Source organism: Antechinus flavipes, chromosome 1 (assembly GCF_016432865.1).
Source record: "Antechinus flavipes isolate AdamAnt ecotype Samford, QLD, Australia chromosome 1, AdamAnt_v2, whole genome shotgun sequence".
Lineage (NCBI taxonomy): Eukaryota > Metazoa > Chordata > Mammalia > Dasyuromorphia > Dasyuridae > Antechinus > Antechinus flavipes.
In genome coordinates, this window is record NC_067398.1 from 461,939,626 (window position 1) to 461,962,905 (window position 23,280).

At 34.1% G+C, this 23,280-nt stretch overlaps 1 protein-coding gene across 1 annotated transcript in view; it reads right to left on the minus strand.

The window, feature by feature from the left end:
- The window catches only part of CLVS1 (clavesin 1), a 197,014-nt gene that overhangs the window by 163,640 nt on the left and 10,094 nt on the right, over positions 1–23,280 (minus strand). Inside the window, exon 2 of the mRNA XM_051970146.1 lies at positions 6,961–7,588. Within this exon, the coding sequence (XP_051826106.1) occupies positions 6,961–7,415 (455 nt within the window). The 5' untranslated portion in view covers positions 7,416–7,588. The remainder of the gene's footprint in view (positions 1–6,960; positions 7,589–23,280) is intronic.

Consider the following 23,280-nt stretch of genomic DNA (forward strand, 5'->3'; position numbering starts at 1 on the left):
GATACCATAACTCTATGTCAATCAGAGATGTTCCTATCTCTAAGGTAAAGAATGCTCTGTATTTAAACCTCTTGGGATTATAAATGTGCATTTATGAGCAGAAAATGGAATGAAAATTGATGTGATAAACAATGGCCTTCTTCTCCTCCATCCTTTCCATGCCTTTTGTAGATGTCATATGATCCTAATGTGTTCCTAAGTAATAGTAAAAAAGGTAGTAGTTAGCCTGGAAGTCAAAGTGAGTTAGCTTGCAAAAGAAGCTTTTAAAGGCTCTGAACCCAACTGGAAGAAGTTGTTGACAGTGACAAGCACACAGCTTAGTGCCAAGGGAATTCCAAGTATGAGTGACAAAGTGTTTCTGGCAAGGAAGTTTGGGAGAAAAATGCATCAAACTTTTGGGCTGATCCATGGAGAAAGGATTACTTCCATTCAATAAGTCTGAGATGCAGTGAGATAGGCATATTTAAAATCAATCTAAATTGGTCCTTTCATCATTTGGATGATTGCTTATTTTCAAAAAATATATAATAGAACTTAAAAATATTTGAAAAATCTGTTTTTCAATGATTTTGATCATTGTATTCCAGTGTAACTTTTCTTTATGTTTTAATTCATGTATTTAAAAAGACTCTGAGAAGGTATTAATAGGAAATAAATCATTCTTTTGGAATTTCAGCCTAAAGAATGACTTGCTGTTCCTTTTATACAATATTCTATCTCCCACCTTTGCACAAGCTGTCCCTCAGGATCTGGAAAATACTCTCTCCTCAGTTTCACCTCTTAGAATTCCTAGCTTCCTTCAAAGTTCAAGTCAAGTGCCACATGCTAAATAAGATCTTTCTTGATCTTCAGCTACTAGAAACTTTCTCAGATGAAATTTCCTTGTGTTTACTTTGAAATTATTTTATATTTTCCTATGTGCATATTGTCTTTCTCCAAATATAATGTAAGCTCTTTGAGAGCAGGGCTATTTTTTTTTCTGTCTTTGTAACTTGAGAGCCTAGCATGTGACCTGGCATAAAATAGAAACTTAATAGAATGGATGAAGGTCAAAGTAATTTCATTGTGTTTAAAATGAAAAAAGAAAGGTGACAACCTAACATTAGACTAGATTATCTTTGACAATACTTTCAACTGTGGGATTCTATGTCCCAAGTCCTTGGAATCTCTGTTAAACAATGATAATGTTCATTTAGTCAAATATTGCTAATCAAATTCTAATCCTGTTATAGAATTTTATTAATCACACATTTCTAGAGATGATAAAGAAATAGCCAGGGTGGAATCTTTGGCTATAAATAAAATTTGGGTATAGTGATATTTGTAGTAATAGGATTGGATCTATGGGTCCATACCATTTTCTATGGTCTTAGGTCTATGGTCTTGTATTGTAATGGTTCCTTTAGAGAGGAAGCAACAGATCAGTGGCTAGGACTGGAATCTGAAAGCAGAGATATCTCTAATCTGTTAGTCAGTTACCATATAAGACAATGTGATTAGAACCACTTGAATACTTCACAAAATGTTCCCTCTTGAGTGGATGGATAATTCATTTATTCCATAGGAGTAAAAATATTCATCAGTCTTAAGTGTTTTTGCTCTTAAAAATAATAATGTAACAGTATTTATAGTTATTGCAGTAATTTATAATAACTATAATTTGCAGTAATGTAGAACATTGACTAAATGGAACCTATATCTTTATTGTTTAAATGTTCATTTCTCCATTCCATTTTGAAGGCCACAAGGGAATAAGATGTCATTTCTCATTTTTCCTCCAGGGGACATTGAAATTATGTCACCACATTTTAGCATACTTTCCTGACAGGGTTCTGGCTATTGATGAACCATCCTATTTTCTTATTCCTCCCACTGAAATCATACCCTCAACCATCTTGCTTTCTTATTCCTCCCACTAAGATGATCTGACACTTTCTCCTTCCTTTTCCTCTCTCTTTTAGAGAAAGTCTGGATAAACCCACAGATTTTCCTGAGCTACCCTTTAAGGAGCATCTTGGTTCTTGATGCTCTCTTCAGGGCAGTCTGAATCTCATTAAAACTACAATGAAATATTGATGCCTCACAATTATGCTGCAATACACCAAAACTGAGATGCATAAATGACATAGTTCTAGAACTTGGACAGGAGAATATTTTGGATTTTCCAAGGCCTCAACACCAATCAATATAGCTGTTTGGGTCAGCCCATGATAGGTTTGGGAACTTCTTAGATAGACTTCCCTGAGATCAGATTCCTTTGTTGTGTAGAGGATGTATTAGAACAATATTTCTTAACCTGTGGTCTAGAAACATGTTTTAAAAACATATTTCAATAACTATGTTTTAATATATTTGGTTTCCTTTGCAATTATTTTTGTTTACTTAAAAGGACTCCACAGACTTCACCAGACTTCTAAAGGAGGATTACAAAAAGATTAAAAAGCCCTTTTTGTAAAGGAGTTGTAATGACATTACTAGAGCTCCTATGGATACTGCCTAAAAGACCTTAACAGAAATCACATAGACATATGAAACTGCTTCACTTCTTAAGGAACTCTGAACCTGCAGGAGAGATCTCACCAAGGATACCTAGAAGAAAACTTGAATTAAAATAGACTTTACATTCTACCTCTGCAATTGTCTTTTGGCTTATCATAGATCTCAGAATTAGAATAGTCTTCATTTGCCTAGAATCCAACCTATTTGATCCAGAATCTCCTTTATTAATTAACTGTCAAATGATTATCTATACTCTACTTGAAGTCCTCCAGCTAAGAAAAACTTATTTCCTTAACCCTTGAGACATTCCACGTGTTATGTGGACTCTTTTGTTATGGTTAAGCACTTGTTGGATTGAATTGAAATGATAGCATTTTAGAGCTGAGAGAGAATACAGAAAAATTTGTCATACTATACCATGCTAGCATAGCTTATTTCCTATTACAATGTTTTGCTATATTGCTACCTAGTATTTTACTAAAATAATGGATAGAAGAGAACAAATGACATGAAATAGTGATTAGGTAATTAAAATTGTTTTCACTATTCTCTAGGTATTGAAAATTGACAATTCATATTTTTATGTATCTTTTATGATAGTAAATCATTGCTAGTTATATTGCTGTGCAAAATAATGACTATTACAGAATGTTCTTGTTGACTACATAGTAGTAATTCAGAAACACAATTGCTTAAAATGCTAAATAAAATAACTAAGATTTAGTATCATAGAATTATAGACATGGAATGTGGGAAATCTTTAAAATCTTTGCAGTGAATTGATTCAGTTTAGAGCTAGAAAGAACCTCAGAGTTTATCTAATTATAAATGGGGAAACTGACAAAGCCCACTCAGTGCTTTTCCTACTTCTATTTCTATGCTTCTGGTTCTCTTTGGCCCCAGAAAGCAGAACTTGGAACAATGGGTTGGAAGTTTCAATGAGACAAATTTAAACTTGCTATCAGCAAATATTTCCTAACAAGTAGAACTTTCTATAACTGGAATGAGTTTCTTGGAGAGATGATGGGCTCCCTTTCACTGGTGATCTCTAAACAAAGGCCAAAAGGTTTTTGTCAGACATATTTCAGTCCTGTTTTGTAAAGGTATAGGTTAGAGCATATAGCTATTGAGGTCACATCTAGCTCTAAAATTCTGTGATTCTTATAAGAGAATTGGGCCATAATTTGTAGATACTGTTACTACTGACGATTCATACTATTTGGTCTTGATTGGCCTTAGGCCATTGCTCAGACTGTCATACCAATTGAATTTGAGAATCAATTTAAAGTTGTTTCTTCCAGTTCTATCTTCTTTGGAGAAGAGAGCATTGGATAAGTTCCCTTCTTATAAAAACACTTTACATACTTGAAGGCGGTAATTAAGTTGCTCATTAGCCTTCTTTTTCCCATTCTAAATTAACCTTATTCTTTTTTTCTTTTCTTTAAATACCTGATTTTTTAAAAGATCTTATCTTCTAACTAGTCATTATTTTCATTGCTTTTCTCTGATTTCTCCACCTCCCTTTTCATATAGAAGTATAGAATTATTCATAGTATTGTCATGGAGGTCTGACCAGTGAAAAGATTCATTTCTAACACCAAAGGATGTTAACATAATGTGTAGCTATAGGGCACACAGTACATGTTGATACTTAATTTTTCCTAGTTTCTTGCATCTGGGAACCTAAAAGAACTTTCAGTCTCTGTATAGTAACCCAATTCTATGGTGTAAAGAAATAAAGAAACTAAGACTAGTTGGTTTACCAGTGTTTCCTAGCCAGTGCTGGGCTAACCCAAGGCTAATTGTGTATTTTCCAGGTCATCTGTAGAATACCTTGGATTTTTTCCCATTTTCTAAGTAATTTGGGGGTATTGGCAAGGATCTGTTGCCTCAAGAAATTATATTCCTGTATAAGCATGAGTGGAATCCTTCCAAATTCATATAGTTTGATTCTACCATAGTCAATCACTAACAACATTAGAAATAAGAGAGCCATGATTCCTTATTTGTTGAAAGCCCCTAATTCAACCAAAAGATCTTGGGCCCTAGGGACAAAGCAATAACAAACCGATAAGATTTGAATAAGTTAATGACATAAAGCTGTTGTTCATAAATGAACAACCACCAATGTGTTTTTACAAGAATGTTACAAAAAGGAAAAGGGCTAATAGTAAAGTCTTATCATTGTCAAAATGTTTTCTCATTGTTTCATTTGACTAGAATCAAAGAATCCTATTATTTATTACATACTAGAGCTAAGTGACAGAAATAAAAACTCTGCCATTTCCAAAATTGCCAGTTTCATTTCATGAGTAACTATATGAATGTCATTAGCCAGAATGAAATCATTTTGATGAAATTATAGTCTGATTCTGTAATTCTGATGTGACCAAAGCAAAGACCAAGTGTTAAGAAAACGTCCATTTGGGGGAGAAGACTAGTTTCCTCAACAGCCACAATATATCGGCTGCTATCTGTTTTTCCAATTCCAAAACTTCCAAAAAATTCACAAATATATGGAGCAAATCAAAGAAATAGGGAACCTCTCTGGGAGACTAAGTGACCCCATCTATGCCTATGTATGCCTACACTTTCCCTTTAAAACATCTAGGTTTACCTGAATAAGATTTATATAGTTTAATATATATTAATAATCACTTTAATATTCAATAAACTTTTCATATAATGCTTTCCCATTACTTTACCATCTTTAGCCCAGCAAGAATGAAATGAACTCATTACTAGGCAGGGCTGTGATCTTTGAGGTCTTTGGAATCCCCCAGAGACTCTGTTTTTAGCAATAAAAAAGAGTTTTGGCAGTCCTCTTTTGTACTTTTGTAATCAAAATGATGTGGACAATTGAAAATAACAATATAGGGAACTAGCTTTTGTTCTTTTTTTTTCATCTTTATTAGCACCTTTGTCTTTATAGCTTTCAGAAAAGTATTCCATATCCAATTTAAGTACTGATGAGTCTTTCTTATGGCCTTTCTCTTATTTTTTCTTTCCCTTCCTTATTTCCTCCCACCCTCCTTCTCTCCCTTTCCTCTCTTTCCCTGTCTCTGTATCTATGGACTTTATCTGTTTGCTTTTGCCTCTCTTTCTCTCTCTCTTTCTATCTCTCTCTCTCTCTGTTGCTCTCTCTCCCTATGAAGCAATGTTAGAGAAAGAGGAAAGAAGGTTGAAGCCAAATAGTACATTTAAATTTCAACGAACTTGCTTCATGTTTGCACAGACTCCTTATCTAGAAAATGGAGATTACAAGAGCCTAATGACCAAAGAATGAAAGAGAACTCTTTTTAGGAGAGTCTCAGACTTTTTAACAATCATTTTTTATTATTTCCCCTCAAATACATTCTTTCTTATATCCATCAATCTTTTTTAAAAATTCAATATTAGAAATTAAACAGAACTTATCTCAACTAGACATAGTACTACCTTCTGAATTTATTATAAGTAAATCACCACTTAATGATATTAAACTCATCATCTGTCTCAAAACATGGAAATGCTTTAATAGAATAAACTTGAATGGAGTCAGCATGATATGTCTTTTCATAAGCTTCCACATTTCCTTGCTTTTCATAATCCCAGATATGCTTTTCATAATCCCAAATATGAAATTCCAAATTTACAGCACAGAGAATGCCAAATTCTGCCAACTCAACTTTTAGTTTTATATATTGTAGATTCTTACAACTTGAAAAAACCTAGAAATATTTCCAGGTACAGGAACATCAAAGGCTCCTTAGTAGTGTCTGGATAATTTCCTGTTATTACTACTTTATAGAACAGAAAAAGCAGACAGAACAATATATAACCTGATCATATCTACATTCCTGTCTAACTTTATGACAAATGAGTTATTTTGCCAAAAAAAATTTTCTCAGGGTAAAATTGAGACTGAAGTTCAAGTACCATTTTCCCCTGGTTTCCAGGGATGGTAAAAATAAGTATCAGCCATTATCTGCTCTTGCTACTATTAGTTTAGTATTAAGAAAATATTTCTGGCTTGTTTTTGTAGTGTCTAAGGCAGTCCCATTACAAAGCCTAGTTTTATTTCCAAAGTTAGTATTGTATAAAAGCTAAAACCACAGGAAACATTTTTAAAAATATTTGGAAATGGAAATCATCAGAAAGAAAGGAAAGCACTGAGAGCAATTGTTTTGCTTGCAGATAGTTACTTTTAGTGACTTTCAATCTCTTCTAGGACAATCAAATTTCATTAAAATAAATGGTCCACTTTGTTTCAAATGCTACGATAAATTAGAGAAGGGATATTAATAACAATGAAGCCCTTTGGATGATGGAGAATTAAATTTCAAAATGTCTTGGCTCCACATATGAAAATAGTTCACGGAATACTCATTATCTAAAGACAAAATATCCCAAGTGGGGATTACTATGTGCATATATATTTTAAAAAAAGAAAGAAAAAATAAAGACACTATCTACATTTACCTACTCTGGTCCCAATTGGCTGCAAAGAGCAAAAGGATCTTCCTGCCATAGTGATCTCTCTTTTCCAGTACCCCGGGGAATCCATCAATCAGAGCCCGCTTGATTCCAGGGTCATCAGCCTTGAAGTTTTTGAACATGTCCAGGTTTAGCTGGCGGTACTGGAAGTACTGAGCCAGTAATCTAAAGGCATCTGTTTGGTGAAATTTCCTGGCTCGAAGAAATCTCAAGATGAAGGCATCGTCTGTACGTAAAAATCCAATGTCAGGTCTGGTGATGATCATATCCCGGACTTGTTGAATATCCTGATGCAATATATCTGGATTTTCATTTAATTCAAGGCGAGCTTTCTCTATAGTCTCTGGACTGAGTCCAGCTTGTAAATGGGTCATCTTTGCTAAATCTCCTTTCCCAGTGCTCAATTTCTGATATTTTAAAAGGAAAGGAACTGATCCCATTCAAGTGAAAGTTTTCTGGAACCTTGACCCATTCAAGAATTGTTTTATTGCCAAGCTGTTGTAGAGAAAGACAACTAGAGGGTCTTTTTCTTATTCCTGGAAAGCAGTAGGACATTCAGGCCATGTATGGTGGTCTCCATCCAAAAGGGAAGCAGAATTTATGCCATCTTTCTCTACAAAACAAATCCATAAAAATTTATGACATAAATCACATCACAGAGAAGAAACAAAGAAAATCTCTATGACTGAATTTCTGAGCTCAATTCTGAAAACTTTTCTATTATATTGTGCTTCTGATTAAGTATTCAAAGAATAAGTGCTAAATTATCTTAAAATGAGAGTGTTTAGCATAATTTTGTCATTGACATCTTGAATCTATAATATGTAAGTATTTGAAATAAATTTGATGAATTTATAATTACATGGAACAGTTAGCAATAAAGATTTAAGATCAGATTAGCATTAGATTGTTCTTTTATTAATTATTCTAAGAAACAATGAGAGAGAAGAAAAACTAATTTGCCATATGTGAGACTGTTCTTAGTCCAAAGATATGGCAGGTACATTGTATTATATTATTTCTCCCTAGTTCCATTTTTTCCCAAACAGAAATACCTCCCAGAATTATACTTCTCAAAAAGTATAATACTATAAAACTTTACAAAACAAAGAGAAATTTAGTCTAGTAGAACAAACATTTAATTTGGAGTCAGAGAACAAACATTTAATTTGGAGTCAGAGAATTTGGGGTGAATCCTTGCTCCATTATTTAGGATTTGTTAAAATTTTATGAGAAGGAGGTTGTCACATTAACAGATTGCTTTCTTCAAAAACAGGCCCAGATTCATTTTTCTTCAGGAGAGGAGTCCAAGCTATGAGGTTAGTGCTATAGGTCTGGTGGTTGAATAGAACACTAAACTTTAGATGCTTTTCACCAGAAAGGGGAGATAATTGTAATAATTTTTAATGGATTATTGTGAATCCTGTATTTACTTTCTACTTTTTTTGAGAGGGGAAGGGTAATGAAACAAATGCTGAATATATCCAATATGCATTGCATTAGAGTTCTTGCAGAAGAGCAGTGTGCTCTTTTTTACTCAAATCTGTGGAGATGTAGCCATGAGCTTATATTATGAGATTTCTCAAAGGAAACTCTGAGTGGGGATAAATTAAACCAAAATGATATTATTCTTTGAAGCCCCCCCCCCCCCCAGGATTAAATCTGTTCTGTTCAAGCCTGGAGCTCAAATTGCAAGGTCATGAGTTACATAAGAACAAACATTTATCCTCTCTCAGGCATACATCCTGGAAGTTCTGAAGAACAGAAGAAACATTCAGGGTGAACAAATTGGGAAATGTAATTATGTTTCCTAATTACAGCTTTTCTGGCTTAATGACATCTACAGCAAGAGGAAGAATTTCCATTTCCAGCCTGTTTGTGACTGGTATTTTCTAATCCTCTCAAAGCTACCTCAGAAGAGGAAATTCCATCTTGGGACCAATGGTGATTTTTCTAAATGTAGGAAGTCTTCTACGCTACTTCCATGTTATTTTATAGTTAGGCTGAGAGGGCCTAGGGAACAATCAAAGTAACTAACTTGGATTTGCTTTTTAACTAAAATAATGTGGAAAAGCATCTTTATTTAGACTTGACAATGAAGAATGTATATAGTGATGTTAGACATCCTGTGCAAAGTAATCACTGAATTAGTCTTGAGTCTCATATTTAAGTATTTAAAAGAGTGTAGGGGTAGAACTTCTATAAACCAGGATATAGTGGCAATATGTATGTGTGCAAATAAATGACACTTTTCTCCATCCCAATGCTACCCCACACTCTTGAAGTGACATACTATTCACAGCTGGAATAATTCAGATATAACATTATCTTGCTATCCTACTTGAGCGATTAAATGTCTTTTCTGGTAATTGGATCTTTACCTTTCTGCTTCTGGAAGGCCAAAATAATTTTTAAGCCTTTACTCTTCCCCCATATGATTCACTTTTGTTTCGTCTCACTTAAATATAGTCAAACTACCTTGATCTATTTCTATGCATTTTTTAAAGTTACATACATTTTTATTTTATTTGGAGGCTGGAGGGGTTAGCATATGGAGAAAAGGGAGAAAAGGCCTTACAATCTTCCCTGATAATATGCCCTCCAAACTCCCAGGAATTGTTACTTTTTCTGACAACATGACTTAAATAACAGTCCTTATCATCTGTGCTTATAGCAACAGCCTTAGGACCACTGTACCTTAAAACTTCCTATATACGTTGTTTCTCTTGTTTAAAGTATAATTTCATTAAGATCAGGGACTACCTTGATTTGCTATTTGTATGTTTATAACTTAGAATAGTCTTTGGGACATAGTAAATATTTAAGAAATATTTTTTCATGAATATGATTCATTTGATAGCATTTTTTTTCTTGTAGTTCTTGAAAACCTTTGAGAACAGACTAGAATAGATAATGAAAAGAGAACTTAGATGGGGAGGAAACAAATTTCTCATTCTATTCTTTAGAAAACATAAGATCTGGAAATTTTAGATCTGGAAGAAATCTTAGTTAAAACTTCTGATTATAGCTATTAAGAAGTTAAGGACTGGAGAAGTTAAGTGATTTGCCCAATATCACACAGAAAGTAAGAGAGCTAGAATTTGGCCCAAATCAGCCCTTGTTCCACCACTATACATATTTACCAGAAACGTGACATTCAGAGTTTTGAGTGCCTCATCTTAAAGGTAAAAAGAGGAAAACCTCAACTTCCTGAATGCAGGAGCTGAACCAAATAATCTCTTGAAGTTTCTTCCACATTTAAGAATAGTATTTCTACTCTTCAATCATTTCTCAAGGGAGCTTGTCTTATGGCATGATTGCTCTTAGATTATGGTTTAACTTAACTCTGGGTTTTCCTTTCTTGATTTTGAGTTTGTCCCAAGTTTACCATCTTATATACTCCACTACATACTGCCTAAAAATGCTGCATGTACAGCCTGATTTCTCTTTCTTTATATAAGATTAGCAGGAGAAAAGAGAGATGAATCTGCAGCATTGTTGTTCATCCTTCATTATCAAAGAGGACCAAAGAAATCACAAAGGTGATGTATTGACTTTAATGTCTATTAAATTTATGTGAGGGCAAAATCATTAGAAAAGCACTGACCATGGGGAACCAATGTATGAGCCATCACCAGGTGAGCTTTCCTGGAGCAAGGTGCCATAAAACATTATTCTTTTTTTTTAAAAAATGTATTATAGCTTTTTGTTTACAAAACATATGCATGGGTAATTTTTCAACATTTACCCTTTCAAGACATTCTGTTTCAACTTTCCCCCTCCTTCCCCCCACCTAGATGGCAGGGTAGTCCAATACATGTTAAAGTATATGGTAAAACATTATTCTTAGCTTAGAATGATGGCTATAATTTTTAAGAAGCAATTGGGGTTAAGTAACTTGATCAGAGTCACATAGCTAAGAAGTACGCTAGTAAATGTCTGGAGTCATATTTGAACTCAGGCCCTCCTGCCTTCAGGATTAGTGCTTTAGCCACTGCACTATCTAGTGCCTCAGGGGCTACAATTTGAAAAGAAGCTTTCTGGCTTGATGGATGAGGAAAAAATGCTTACTTCTTAGAGCTATCCAAGAGCAGAATGAGAGGTCCTGGGTTGTTGTAGATTCCTCCTCTCACTAAAAAGCTTAAACAACAGCTAACTGGCCATTCATTACTGAAGAAATTCCAATTTAGACATAGGTTGGATTTGATGGCCTTTGAGGACCTGTCTACTCTTTAGATTCTATTATAGCAGAAAGGCTTGGAGTCAAAAGTCCTTCATTTAAATATTTATTATATTTGTGACCTTGAGCAAGAAATCTAAACTTTCTGAGCCTCATATCTGTAAAAGAGATATAATAGTTCTTGCAGCATATACCTCAGTACATTATACAGATCCTTTAAGATAATACCTGTAAAAGTTCTTTGTAACCATTTCATGCACCATATAAATATGTTTCATTATTGCTATTTTGTCTCCTGACCTCTTGAGCTACTGGGATTTCAACCAGATGCATGTTGCTATGGCAAGGGTAGAATATAGTCTTGGATGTCAAGATTTACAACAGATGCAGTGGTCCATGAGACTGGACAGATGTGAAAAATTGGAATTATAACTAGTGTAAAATCCTAATTTACTGAAAATCAGATTCCTAATTAGACCCCATTACTCACTGTGGGAATAATTGTGAGTTACTAATGTGTATTTTCTGCTTGGACTTTCCTGATCAGGCATGCAGAACTCTCTCACATGGTAAACTGTTGTCAATCTAGCTTGGCACAGGCTTCAGTATAACACACCTGCTCCTCACAGTATCTCAGCTTTTTAAAAACTTGGAACTAAGCCTAAATAACATCTACATTTTTAAATCTTATTTTGTTTATGAATCCTAATGTCAACAACTCAATCATTAAACATTAAATACCTACTATGTGCCAACCACTTTACTAAGTGCTAGAAACAAAGATAAAAATGAAATAGTCCCTGTTCTACAGGAATTTATATTCTATCAAGGAAGATAGCATGCATATAAATAAGCATACAAAAATAACAATAGTAATTACATTTACATAGCACTTTAAATTTTTCAAAATACTTTTGAAATATCCTTTTTTCTCACAATAACCCTGGGAGATTTTACTATTATTATTATCATTATCATCATAACCTCAATTTTACAAATGGAGAGACTGAGATACTGAGATACTGATTATGTGATCTATGCAGGGTCTAGATTCAGTGATATATCCACTGCACTATTCAGCTTCCTCTAAACTACATACAAAATAAAAATAAGGAAAGTTTTAGGATGGAAGGGCATTTAATGCCTGGCATGTCAAGAAAAGTTTCATGCAAAAGTATTATTCCTGAAGCAGTATGTCAGTGAAACTAAAGGATTCTAAAAAGTAAAGATGAGGTAAAAGTGTATTCCAGGCACAAGAACAATCAGGGAAAAATGATAATATATGAATAATAATAAGGTCATTTTGAATGGGAGAGAGTGGGAAATTTGTATTGATGTAATATATTAGAAAGAGAACTGGACAGCACTTGACTTTGCTGGATTTGGAGTCAGATAGATTAGGTTTGAATTTTGGTTCCACTATTGCCTACTTGTGTAGACAAGATTTTATAAGCCAGTTTTTAGCCTCTTTGACCCTCTGTTTTCTCAATTGTGAATAGATTATCTCCAATGTCCTTTATTATCTTAATGCTATGTCCCTATTGACTGTGAATAAGATGATTCAGGGATCAGAATTATAGGTTTGGAAAATATCTAGTCAAATCTATACCTGACCAAACATCCTTTCAATCACATCAGAATGAAATAGTCTTCATGCCTTTGGTTGAAGACTTCCCCCAAGGTAGCCCATTCCATCTTTGGATAGATCTAATTGTTAAGAAGTTTACCCACATATCAGGTCAAAACTCACCTTTCTAGAATTTTTGCCCATCATATAGTTCTGCTCTTTGGGACCAAAACAAAACAAATATAATTCCATGTAGACTTTTATATAAAATTCTTTCAAATACTTAATAGCAACTTTCATTTGTCTTTTAACTTTTCTTCTTTTTAGACTAAACATCTCAAGTTGGTTCATTTAGTTTTCAAAATCATTTTAGTTGTCCTCCTCTGAATGTTTTCCAATTTATTAATGTCTTTCCTAAAATGTGTTATACAGAACTAAATACGATATTCCAGATACATCAACAAAGGCAGAGAATGATATAACTATTGCTTCTCTTGGTCTGAAAATTAATGGTATAACTGTTGCTTCCCTTGGACTGAAGACTGGCTTTCAGTGGCTTGGCTGCTATATCACACTATTATTTCATCTTTTAAAGACAATTTGCAATCTATCCACTCCTTCCCCAATGAATTTAGCTTGGCACAGGCTTCAGTATAACACACCTGTTAATGAATTTAATTTTTTTAATTCAAATATAAAATTTGCATTTATCCCTCTTAAATTTTGTCTTCTGGTATGTGACTCAATGTTCTAACCTGTTTAGAACTTTGTAGTTCCTTCCTCTGTTCATACAGTGTTTGGGTGATACTTCTAACTCTGTATTACCTAAATATTTGAGATGTGTGCTATTTATGACATCAAGTTTTTGAGAAAAAAAATTTTTTAACAAAGCAAGGTAAATCACAGATCTCTGCATACTCCATTAGAAATCTCACTACAATTGACATTGAATGACTGGATTACTATTTTAGTTCAGTCATTCAACCAGTTCTGAATTCATCAAACATTTCTATCTTTTAATAGTCATTTTTCTTCCATAAGAAGATCTTGAAAAAGTTTTGTCAGATGTTTTGCTGCACTCTAGGTAAACTATATCTGCAATATTCTCCTGTTATATCTGTCTAGTACCTGTCAAAAATGCTATTAGTGTTTCTTGGCTTAATATTGATGAAGCCATTTGATCTCTTTGTAGTTAAAATTTCTTTTTCTAGGTATTTATTAATGAATCTTTGAATAGAATGTTCTAGACCAAACCATAGGACTTCAAATCAAACTCATCACTTTTAAAATGAAAGATTCTATCCACTATCCTTTTTTGTTTTAAACTAGGACATTTGGGCTTCTCCAAGTCCTGTGGAGCAACCTCCAATCCCCCCAAACTTCCAGAATCAATGATAGTAGCACATTTCATTTGCCAGCCCTTCTAAGACCAATCAACAATATTTATTAAGTGCCTACTGTGATATATGCACTGTGCTAAGCAGTGATAAAACACAAAAAAGCAAAAAGATAATTCCTTCTCTCATGGATCTCACAGTTTCATTGAAGAAACAACTTGCAAAAAGACTATATAGAAACAAGATACATTTTAGATGATCTCACCAGGAAGAGATGAAAAGGAAGAGAATTTCAGGTAGAGGAGGCAGTGAAAATGCATAGAATTTGTATGGAGTATCATACAAATAAAAAAAAAGGAAGAAAAGGAAAGAAAGAAGAAAGGAAGGAAGAAAAGAAGGGAAGGAGAAAAGGATAAAGAGAGATAATATGCATTCATTATTCATCTTGGCAGGCCTTTTGCTAAGCACCTTACAAATATAATCTCATTTGATCCCCACAATAACCCTTGAGTTATTATTATCCTCATTTTATAGTTGAAGAAATTGAGACAGACAGAAATTGAGTAATTTGCCCAATAAGTTTCTGAGACTGGATTAGAATTCAGATCTTTCAGACTCCAGATTCTACATTCTATTCTCAGCTAGCCTGACTCTAGAAAAGTAAGGAGACAAGTGCCATGGGAGCTTAAGAGTATGTGAGGTTAAGGTAGTGGATAATTGGAAAGATAGGATGGGACAAGATTATGAGGATATATGAATAACATACAAAAGTTTTGATAGTTGACTGTGGAAGTGATAGGGAATTGGTGGAATTTTTTGAATGGGGAGTGTGACATGGTTATACCTGTGCTTTAGGAAGATTAATTTGAAAGCTGAGTAAAGAATGGACTGAAAAGAAGGGTCATGATGCATGAAGACCAATAGAAGACTATTGCAATAGTTCAAACATGAGGTAATCAGTACTTGCTGTCAGTGTATTGTCAGTGTAAAAAGAGAGAAGGGGGGATATACAAGAGATGGTAATAGAACTTGGCAATAGATTGATTATGGAAGGTGTGGGATAGAATAAGGAGTTGAGGATGACATCTAGGTTTCAATCCTAGGTAACTGGGAAAAGAATGATGTCCTAAAAAGAGAAGCTAGGAATAGAGAGGATTGAGGATAGAGAAGATAATGAGTTCAGCTTTGGATGTATCATTTAAAACGTCTATGTGATATCCTTTTCAAATTATCTAATAGGCAGTTGGAATGTGAAATTAGAAATTAGAAGAAAGGTTTGACCTGGATAAATTGAGTTGAGAATTATCTGCATGCAGATGATAATTGAATCCACAGAAGCTGATAAGATCACCATTTGAAATAGTAGGTGAAGAACAAAAAAGGCTCCAGGATAGAGTTCTACATAGAGAGGTGCTATAAAAATTTAGGAGACAATTCCAGGACAAGAAGGTAATCTTGTCAAAGGTAGCAAATAGATCAAGAAAAATGAGGGTTGAAAAAAGGCCAGGAGATTTGATTAAGATATACTGGTAACTCTGGAGAGAGAAGTTTCAGTTGAATGATTAGATCAGAATTAAAAACAGAAAGGAAGAAAAAGCATTAGTTATTGCTGAATTATGGATTTTTCTATTTCATCAGGAAGAACTGGAATCCGATGATCCTGGCATTGATGACGGTCATTTTTATTTTTACTTGGGTAATGTTTTGCAAAGAATTGGAAACAAAGAGGTAGTAATCTCAAACCTTCTCAAGGAGTTTAGTTGCAAAAAGTAAGAAAAATTAAGGCCAAGAAACAGCAGGGATGAATAAGGTATCGAAAACAAATGGTTTTTTGTTTTGTGTTTTTTTTTTCTTTTGAGGATGTTTCTTTAGAAAACAGAGAAACAAGCAGGAGACAGGGAGAGTTTGAAGATTAGTGAAATACTAGGGATTATAAGAGGGACAATCTCTTAGAAAAGATAGGAAGGAATGAGATTACTTGCACATATAGAGAAGTATACTTCCAGTACATTGGGATGTAATCCAGGCTTTGTATCTTGATTATAGAAGTGATTATCCCAACTTGTCAAAAACTAGCTATGTAATCTTTAGGAATCCAATGAACCTTTCTGGCCTCAGCTGTCCCTTCTACAATATAAGAAAAGATGGATAAGGATAAGAATTCCACTAAGATGTCATTGGCAAAAACAATTCTTTCATGAAGGAATTTCCTCTATCAATGCTATAAGGTACCTTTCTCAATATTTAGAGAGTCACCTAAGGCATTGATTTGGGTCACATATCCTATATGGATCAGAAACAGAATTTGAACTCAAATTTTCCTAACTTCAAGTCCAGCTTTCTAGTCACTATATCACACTGTTTCTAAGAAAAAAACCTATAATAATAATAATAATAATAATAATAATAATATATTATAAAAGTAACAAAATACAATGAAATGAGCCCAAATTTTAGAATAAAAGATTTATTTTCTGATCCTCTATTGACTCCTACTTACCTAATTATGTGACCATGGAGAAGCCCCTTAAACTGGGCTTTGATCTAGTTATTTCTAAAGTGCAGGTTGGGGAAGAGGATTGGACTAGGTGACTAATGAGGTCCCAACCAGCTTGAAATCTCTCAGATTATACATAACAATTGTATGGTACCTTAGAGTTTCTTAAAACATGACAATATAAATCACTATTGATCAGAGAAATGCAAATTAAGACAATTCTGAGATACCACTACACACCTGTCAGATTGGCTAAGATGACAGGAAAAAATAATGATGAATGTTGGAGGGGATGCGGGAAAACTGGGACACATGCATTGTTAGTAGAGTTGTGAACGAATCCAACCATTCTGGAAAGTAATCTGGAATTATGCCCAAAAAATTATCAAACTGTGCATACCCTTTGATCCAGCAGTGTTACTTCTGGGCTTATATCCCAAAGAAATACTAAAGAAGGGAAAGGGACCTGTATGTGCCAAAATGTTTGTGGCAGCCCTGTTTGTAGTGGCTAGAAACTGGAAATTGAATGGATGCCCATAAATTGGAGAATGGCTGGGTAAATTGTGGTATATGAAGGTTATGGAATATTATTGCTCTGTAAGAAATGACCAGCAGGATGAATACAGAGAGGCTTGGAGAGACTTACATGAACTGATGCTAAGTGAAATGAGCAGAATCAGGAGATGATTATATATTTCAACATCGATACTGTATGAGGATGTATTCTGATGGAAGTGGATTTTTTTGACAAAGAGACCTAACTGAGTTTCAATGGATAAATGATGGACAGAAACAGCTACACCCAAAGAAAGAACACTGGGAAATGAATGTAAACTATTTGCATTTTTGTCTTTTTCTTCCCGAGTTATTTTTACCTTCTGAATCCAATTCTCCCTGTGCAACAACAGAACTGTTTGGTTCTGCAAACATATATTGTATCTAGGATATACTGCCACATATCTAACATATATAGGACTGCTTGCCACCTAGGGGAGGGGGTAGAGGGAGGGAGGGCAACAATCAAAAGAGAAGTGAGTGCAAGGGATAATGTTGTAAAAAAAAAATTACCCTGGCATGGAATCTGTCAATAAAAAGTTATTTTTAAAAAAAAGACATGACAATAGGCATTTCAGTTGAAGAGAATCACTACAAATTTTCCTTTTTTTAAACACTTCTCCCTATACCAAACTGCCTCTCTTCCTTGGATTTCATAATACTCTTCTGAGATAGGCAGAGAAAATAGTGAGGGGAAAAATTTTTTTTCTAAGCATTCTTCCATTACAATGCACTTTGTGTTGCCTCATTTGATCTTTACAACAACTCTGTAAGGTTGGGTTTGAAGGTGTTATTATCCCTATCATATAAATAAGGAAACTGAAGTAAAAATCAAGTTGGGTGATTTGCTCCATATAACATAGATAAAATGTTTCTGGGTCCTTTTCATTTCTAACATTCTTTCATCCTAAGACATCCTCAATTCCAATAATCCTTTAACTTCCGACTGAAATTTAAGAGACATACACATTTGTTCACTGAAGAAATTGATTTATTTTAGTGAAGGTTTTCTGCTGTATCAAACATATACACTGTTGCTACTTTTTGATACCTTTATTTATGCAGAAAAGAAATTTGCCAGCTTTAAAACTGGCTGCTTTATTCCTAGGCTATCTTTGACTATTTTTACTCATTCTTAATGTGTTGATTTCTCAAGTAAAGCAGGAAGTCAGAGTCCTTGATCTTCTTTTTCAAGGACTGCTATTCTGTTCTATCTGGCATTGAACCAAGCACACAGCAGGTGCTTGAGATCTACTTGTGGACCTGATGAAATACCAGATGAGAGGGCAGATTCCTGTGATCCTAAATATCTGGATCTTATGTTGCTGCCAAACAACCAGTAAGTCATCACTGAGGTGGAAGGCATGAGGGAAGAGTGAGTCAAGTTCACAGAATCAGAGACTTAAAACTAGAAACAACCTTAGAAGTTATAGAGACCACTTCCTCATTATGCATATGAGAAAACTGGTCTAGTTATAAACTGACTAGTCTGTGATGAAAAAGTCATTAAGTGCTTGTAGCAATATTCCCTCCCAGATCTTCCTATCTCTAAACCCAGCACTCTATTCTCTCTACACCATATTCTCTCTCATAAAAGATGTAGGGTACTATTTCTAACAAGCTCTAGACTCACATGATGGAGTTACAACTTGAAGTGGGGACAATCTATAAAAAGAAGGAAAAGGAGAATAGACGGAACAGGCGGAGAGAAGAACAAAGAAGTGAAAGAGGAGAAATAGGAGGAGCAGGTGATAAAGATGATGATGATGATGATGACGTGTTAAAACCTGTAGAAGTGCCAAATTCATGCTATATTCCAATTTTCATTTACTCAACCTATCACTGGTCAATTCAATTTGATCCTACAAGAATTATTAAGTACCTATCATGTGTATAGTACCTATTATGTATGCCTGGAGAAAGTAGTATATATAAGACAAGGTCACTTCACTTATGGAGCTTAAAGTAGAATAAGAATCTATAACATAAAAAAGCTAGCTTTAATACCACAGCGTACTTAGTAAATACATAAAGAAGATACAAAAGGTTATATGTAATTCAAGGGGAGTGGTGATTACTGATGGAACACATCAGGAAGGTTTTATGAAAGAAATGGAATTTGAATAAGGCTTTAAAATATGAATACGAATTTAATAGACAAAGAATGAGAGACAGAATGTTTCAGACATAAGAAACACTATAGGGAGAAAACCATGAAGGTGTGGAAGTTGAAGAATTAACAAGTAAATACAGGTACATAGATAGTACCTGTATTTATAAATAAAGATTGTTACGAAGCTAGATAACTAGGGTATTATTTTATTTTGGAGGTCCTCAAATGCCATGTTAAGGAGTTTGAGCTTTAGGTAAAAGAGAACTAATAAAGGATATTGAAAAGAAATAACATGACCAGATGAAGGCATAAGAAAACTTGTGGCAATAGTGTGATGTAAGATTTGGAGGCAAAAGAGAACAATTCAGGAATATTTGTTAGGTGGCTACTGTAATAGTCCAGGTAATGAGATTCTATATTAGGGTAATGAGAGCAAAAATAAGGAACAGTTGGTAGATATGGAGTTCAAGAGATATAGAATCACAGAATATGAAGTTAGAGATTGCCTCAATCACCACCTAGGCCAACTCATATCTTAAATCAATTCCCAGTTATACATAAGACGGTTTTCAGTCTCTGCTTGAAGATCTCGAAGAAGGGGAAACCTGCCACTCCTCAAAGCAGTCCATTTGAGATAGCTCCAATCGTTGGAGATCTTGCCTGATATTAAGCCTAAATTTGCTTCTTTGCAACTTCCCCTCCATTGGTCCTAGTTCTGTCTAATCCTTCCTTCATTTGACAATCCGTCAAGTACTTGAATAGAGCTAGTCCTTTCTCCATAAGTCCTTTCTTCTCCAGATTAAATGACGTCAGTTTATCAATTATTACTCATATGGCACATACTCCTTTATTATGTCAGTTGCTCCCTTCTGGACACTGACAAATTTATAATGTCCTTCTTAAGTCATGGCACTCATAATGGAACACATTTTTTAAGATAAGATCTGAAAACAGCACAGAATAGAGAAACTGCAGAGTCCCTATTCCTGAAAGGTATCTCTCAGTTTATTCCAATGTTGCATTGACTTTGTTTTTTGGCTGCCATTCTACACTGTTGATTCATATTGAAATTGCAGATCCCTAAAACTTCCAGATTTTTTTTCAGAAAATTCCATCTAATTATACTATTGAACTTGATTTTTTGTGCTCAAAAAGAAGACTTTCCATTTATTTTCACTGAAGTTTATCTTATTAGACTCAACCCAGTGGTCTAGCTTTATCTTATTAGACTCAACCCAGTGGTCTAGCTTGTCAGTATTTTTTCAGATCTTGACTCTATCATCCAATGTATTAGCTGCTCTTCTCGGCTTTGTGTTATCTGGAAATTTAAGGAATACAGCACTTATATATTTATCCAATCCATTACTAAAAATGTGAAATATCATAGATCCCTAAGGTGCTCTACTAGAAACCTACTGCTACTTTAACATTGACTTATTAAAAATCACTCTTTAAATCTAGTTACCCAACCATGAAACTGTAGTCCACATGAACCCATCTTCTCCACAAGAATAGTATGAGATATTTTATAAGGTAGGGGGAGGAATAAGCATTTATAAGCACCAACTAAATGGGGATACATTTTGTGCTAAGTGCATCATATATATTATCTCATTTGATTCTTATAACAATGCTGGAAGGTAGATATTGTTCTTATTCTCATTTTACAGTTAAGAAAACTGAGGCAAACAGAAATTGAGAGACTTGTCCAGAACCAGCATCACATAGCTAGTCAATTTCTAAGGCCAGATTTAAACTTGTCTTCCTGATTCCAGGTTCAATATTCTATCCATTGTCCCACTCAGCTGCTTTAATTTTTAAAAGCTTAAAAAAAAAGCTTTGCAAAATCTAGATAAATGGTTTACAAAGCAATGAAAGATACTTACTATTTTAGTAAATTGAACAAAAAGGAAATGATATTAGAATAGCATGTTGTATTCTTGATAAAGGTGTGCTTACTTTTTCATTCACCATTTCTATTTCTAAATATTTACCAACCATCTCTAGTGATTCCAAATTCTCTCAGGAATTGAAGCCAAGCTCACTGGCTTGTGGTTTGCAGATTCTGTTCTCTTCTTACTAATATCAGGACAATATTTCTCTTTCTTCAGTCCCGTAGTATATTTCTAATTTCCCATGATCTTTCAAATAGCACTTTCAAGGGCTGAGCAATCAGAGCTGCAAGTTTTTCAGACCCAGAGATGTAGTTTAATCCGGGTCAGGTAACTTAAGTTCATCCTCTAATGGACATTTATCTAATGGTCTTTTCTCAAAACTCATCCTTTGTGAGATCTTTTCGGCCTTAATTTTATCAATCACCTTTTTTTCCTTGATACACTCTTCTCTTGAGGTTTTAAAAACATCTCTCTGCTATTTCTCTTTTTATCTATTAGTCTGCTCCTTCCCAATATTCCTTGCTGCATCTTTACCCAGGATATGTTTACTATCTGTGAGTATCCCACAAAGCTGTGGAACCTTTTCTCTTAAATCTCTATACAATTTCTCCTGATAATCTCATCAGCTCACAGAATCCAATTGTCATCTCTATGTTATTGATTCTCAGATCTATTTATCTAGCGCTAATCTTTCCACTGACCTCTAGTCTTACATCTCTTGCTGATATCAAACTGATTGTACTGTAAATATCTTAAGTCATTATGTCTAAAACTAAACTCATTGTCTTTCTGCCCAAACCATTCCCTCTTCCAAACTTCGCTAATATCCTAGGGGAACCACCATTCTTCCATTCCAGCTCACAATCTCAATATAGTCCTTGACTCCTCATTCTTCTTTACCCATATGTTGCCAATACCTGTTAATTTTGTGTAACATCTCTCAACTATAGTCCTTTTTCTCCTCTGACACTGCCACCATTCTGATGTACCCTTCTATCTCCTATTTAGTAAACTCTCATGGCTTCCTACTGACTCTAGGACCAAATATAAAATCTTCTGTTTGGCTTGCAAAGTCCTTTGTAACTTGCAATTTAATCATCTCTAATACTAATTGTACAAGTAACTTAATCTCTCTGAACTCAGTGACAATAATACCTGGGGTAACTACCTTTCCAGAGTTATTACTATGTATAATGACTTGATATCCATGAAGCATTTTGGAAAAATTTGAAGCACCATGTAAATGTCAATTATCAGTGTCACTATTCTTACCTTTACATCTTTTCTAACATCATTTCTTATGTCTAGAATGTCCTTTTCCCCCTATCTTATTCTATTAGTTTACCTTGTTATTCAAAACAAACCTAAAATGTCATCTTCCTAATCCTCTAAGAAGTGATTTCTCTTTCCTTTTAATTCAGCTAATTAAAATCTTATTTTTTTTTCTTCTCTGATATGTTCCACAAGCTATTGTTATTTTCATTAATTTATTTATCTTATCTGATAAGTTTCATAAGCTATTGCTATTTTCATTAATTTATTTATAAATATGTTCCACAAGCTATTGTTAGTTTTATTAATTTATATATCTTATCAACACTAATAGATAGCCTTGATTACCTTTGAATATCCCCCAATTCTCATCATATCTAGAATCATTTCTATAGTAGGAAATTAATAAATATTTATATAACAAGTGAATAAATAAATGTGAGAAGCAGTCAGTAAATACATATGGGGGGCAATTAGATGATGTAGTTTATAGAGTACTAGGTCTGGAGTCAGTAAGATATCTTCTTGAGCTAAAATTTGGTCTCAGGTATGTAATAGCTGTGTGATCCTGGGCAAGTCACTTCACTTTGCCTCAGTTTCCTCAACTGTAAAGTGAGTTAGAGAAGAAAATGGCATACCATTCCAATATCTTTATCAAGAATCAAAAAGATTTGGATATGACTGAAAAACAATTGAATAACAGTAAAAAAAAATACTGAATGCCTAATTATGTGAAACATTGACTTAAGTACTGGCCATAAAAGGATGAAAAAGAAAATAGTCCCTATCTTGAGGGAAATTGCATACTCCTATAGTAATAAGATCATTGTATTTATATAGTAATTTTTATTTCAACATATGTTCATATAAATTATATTATTCCATTGCC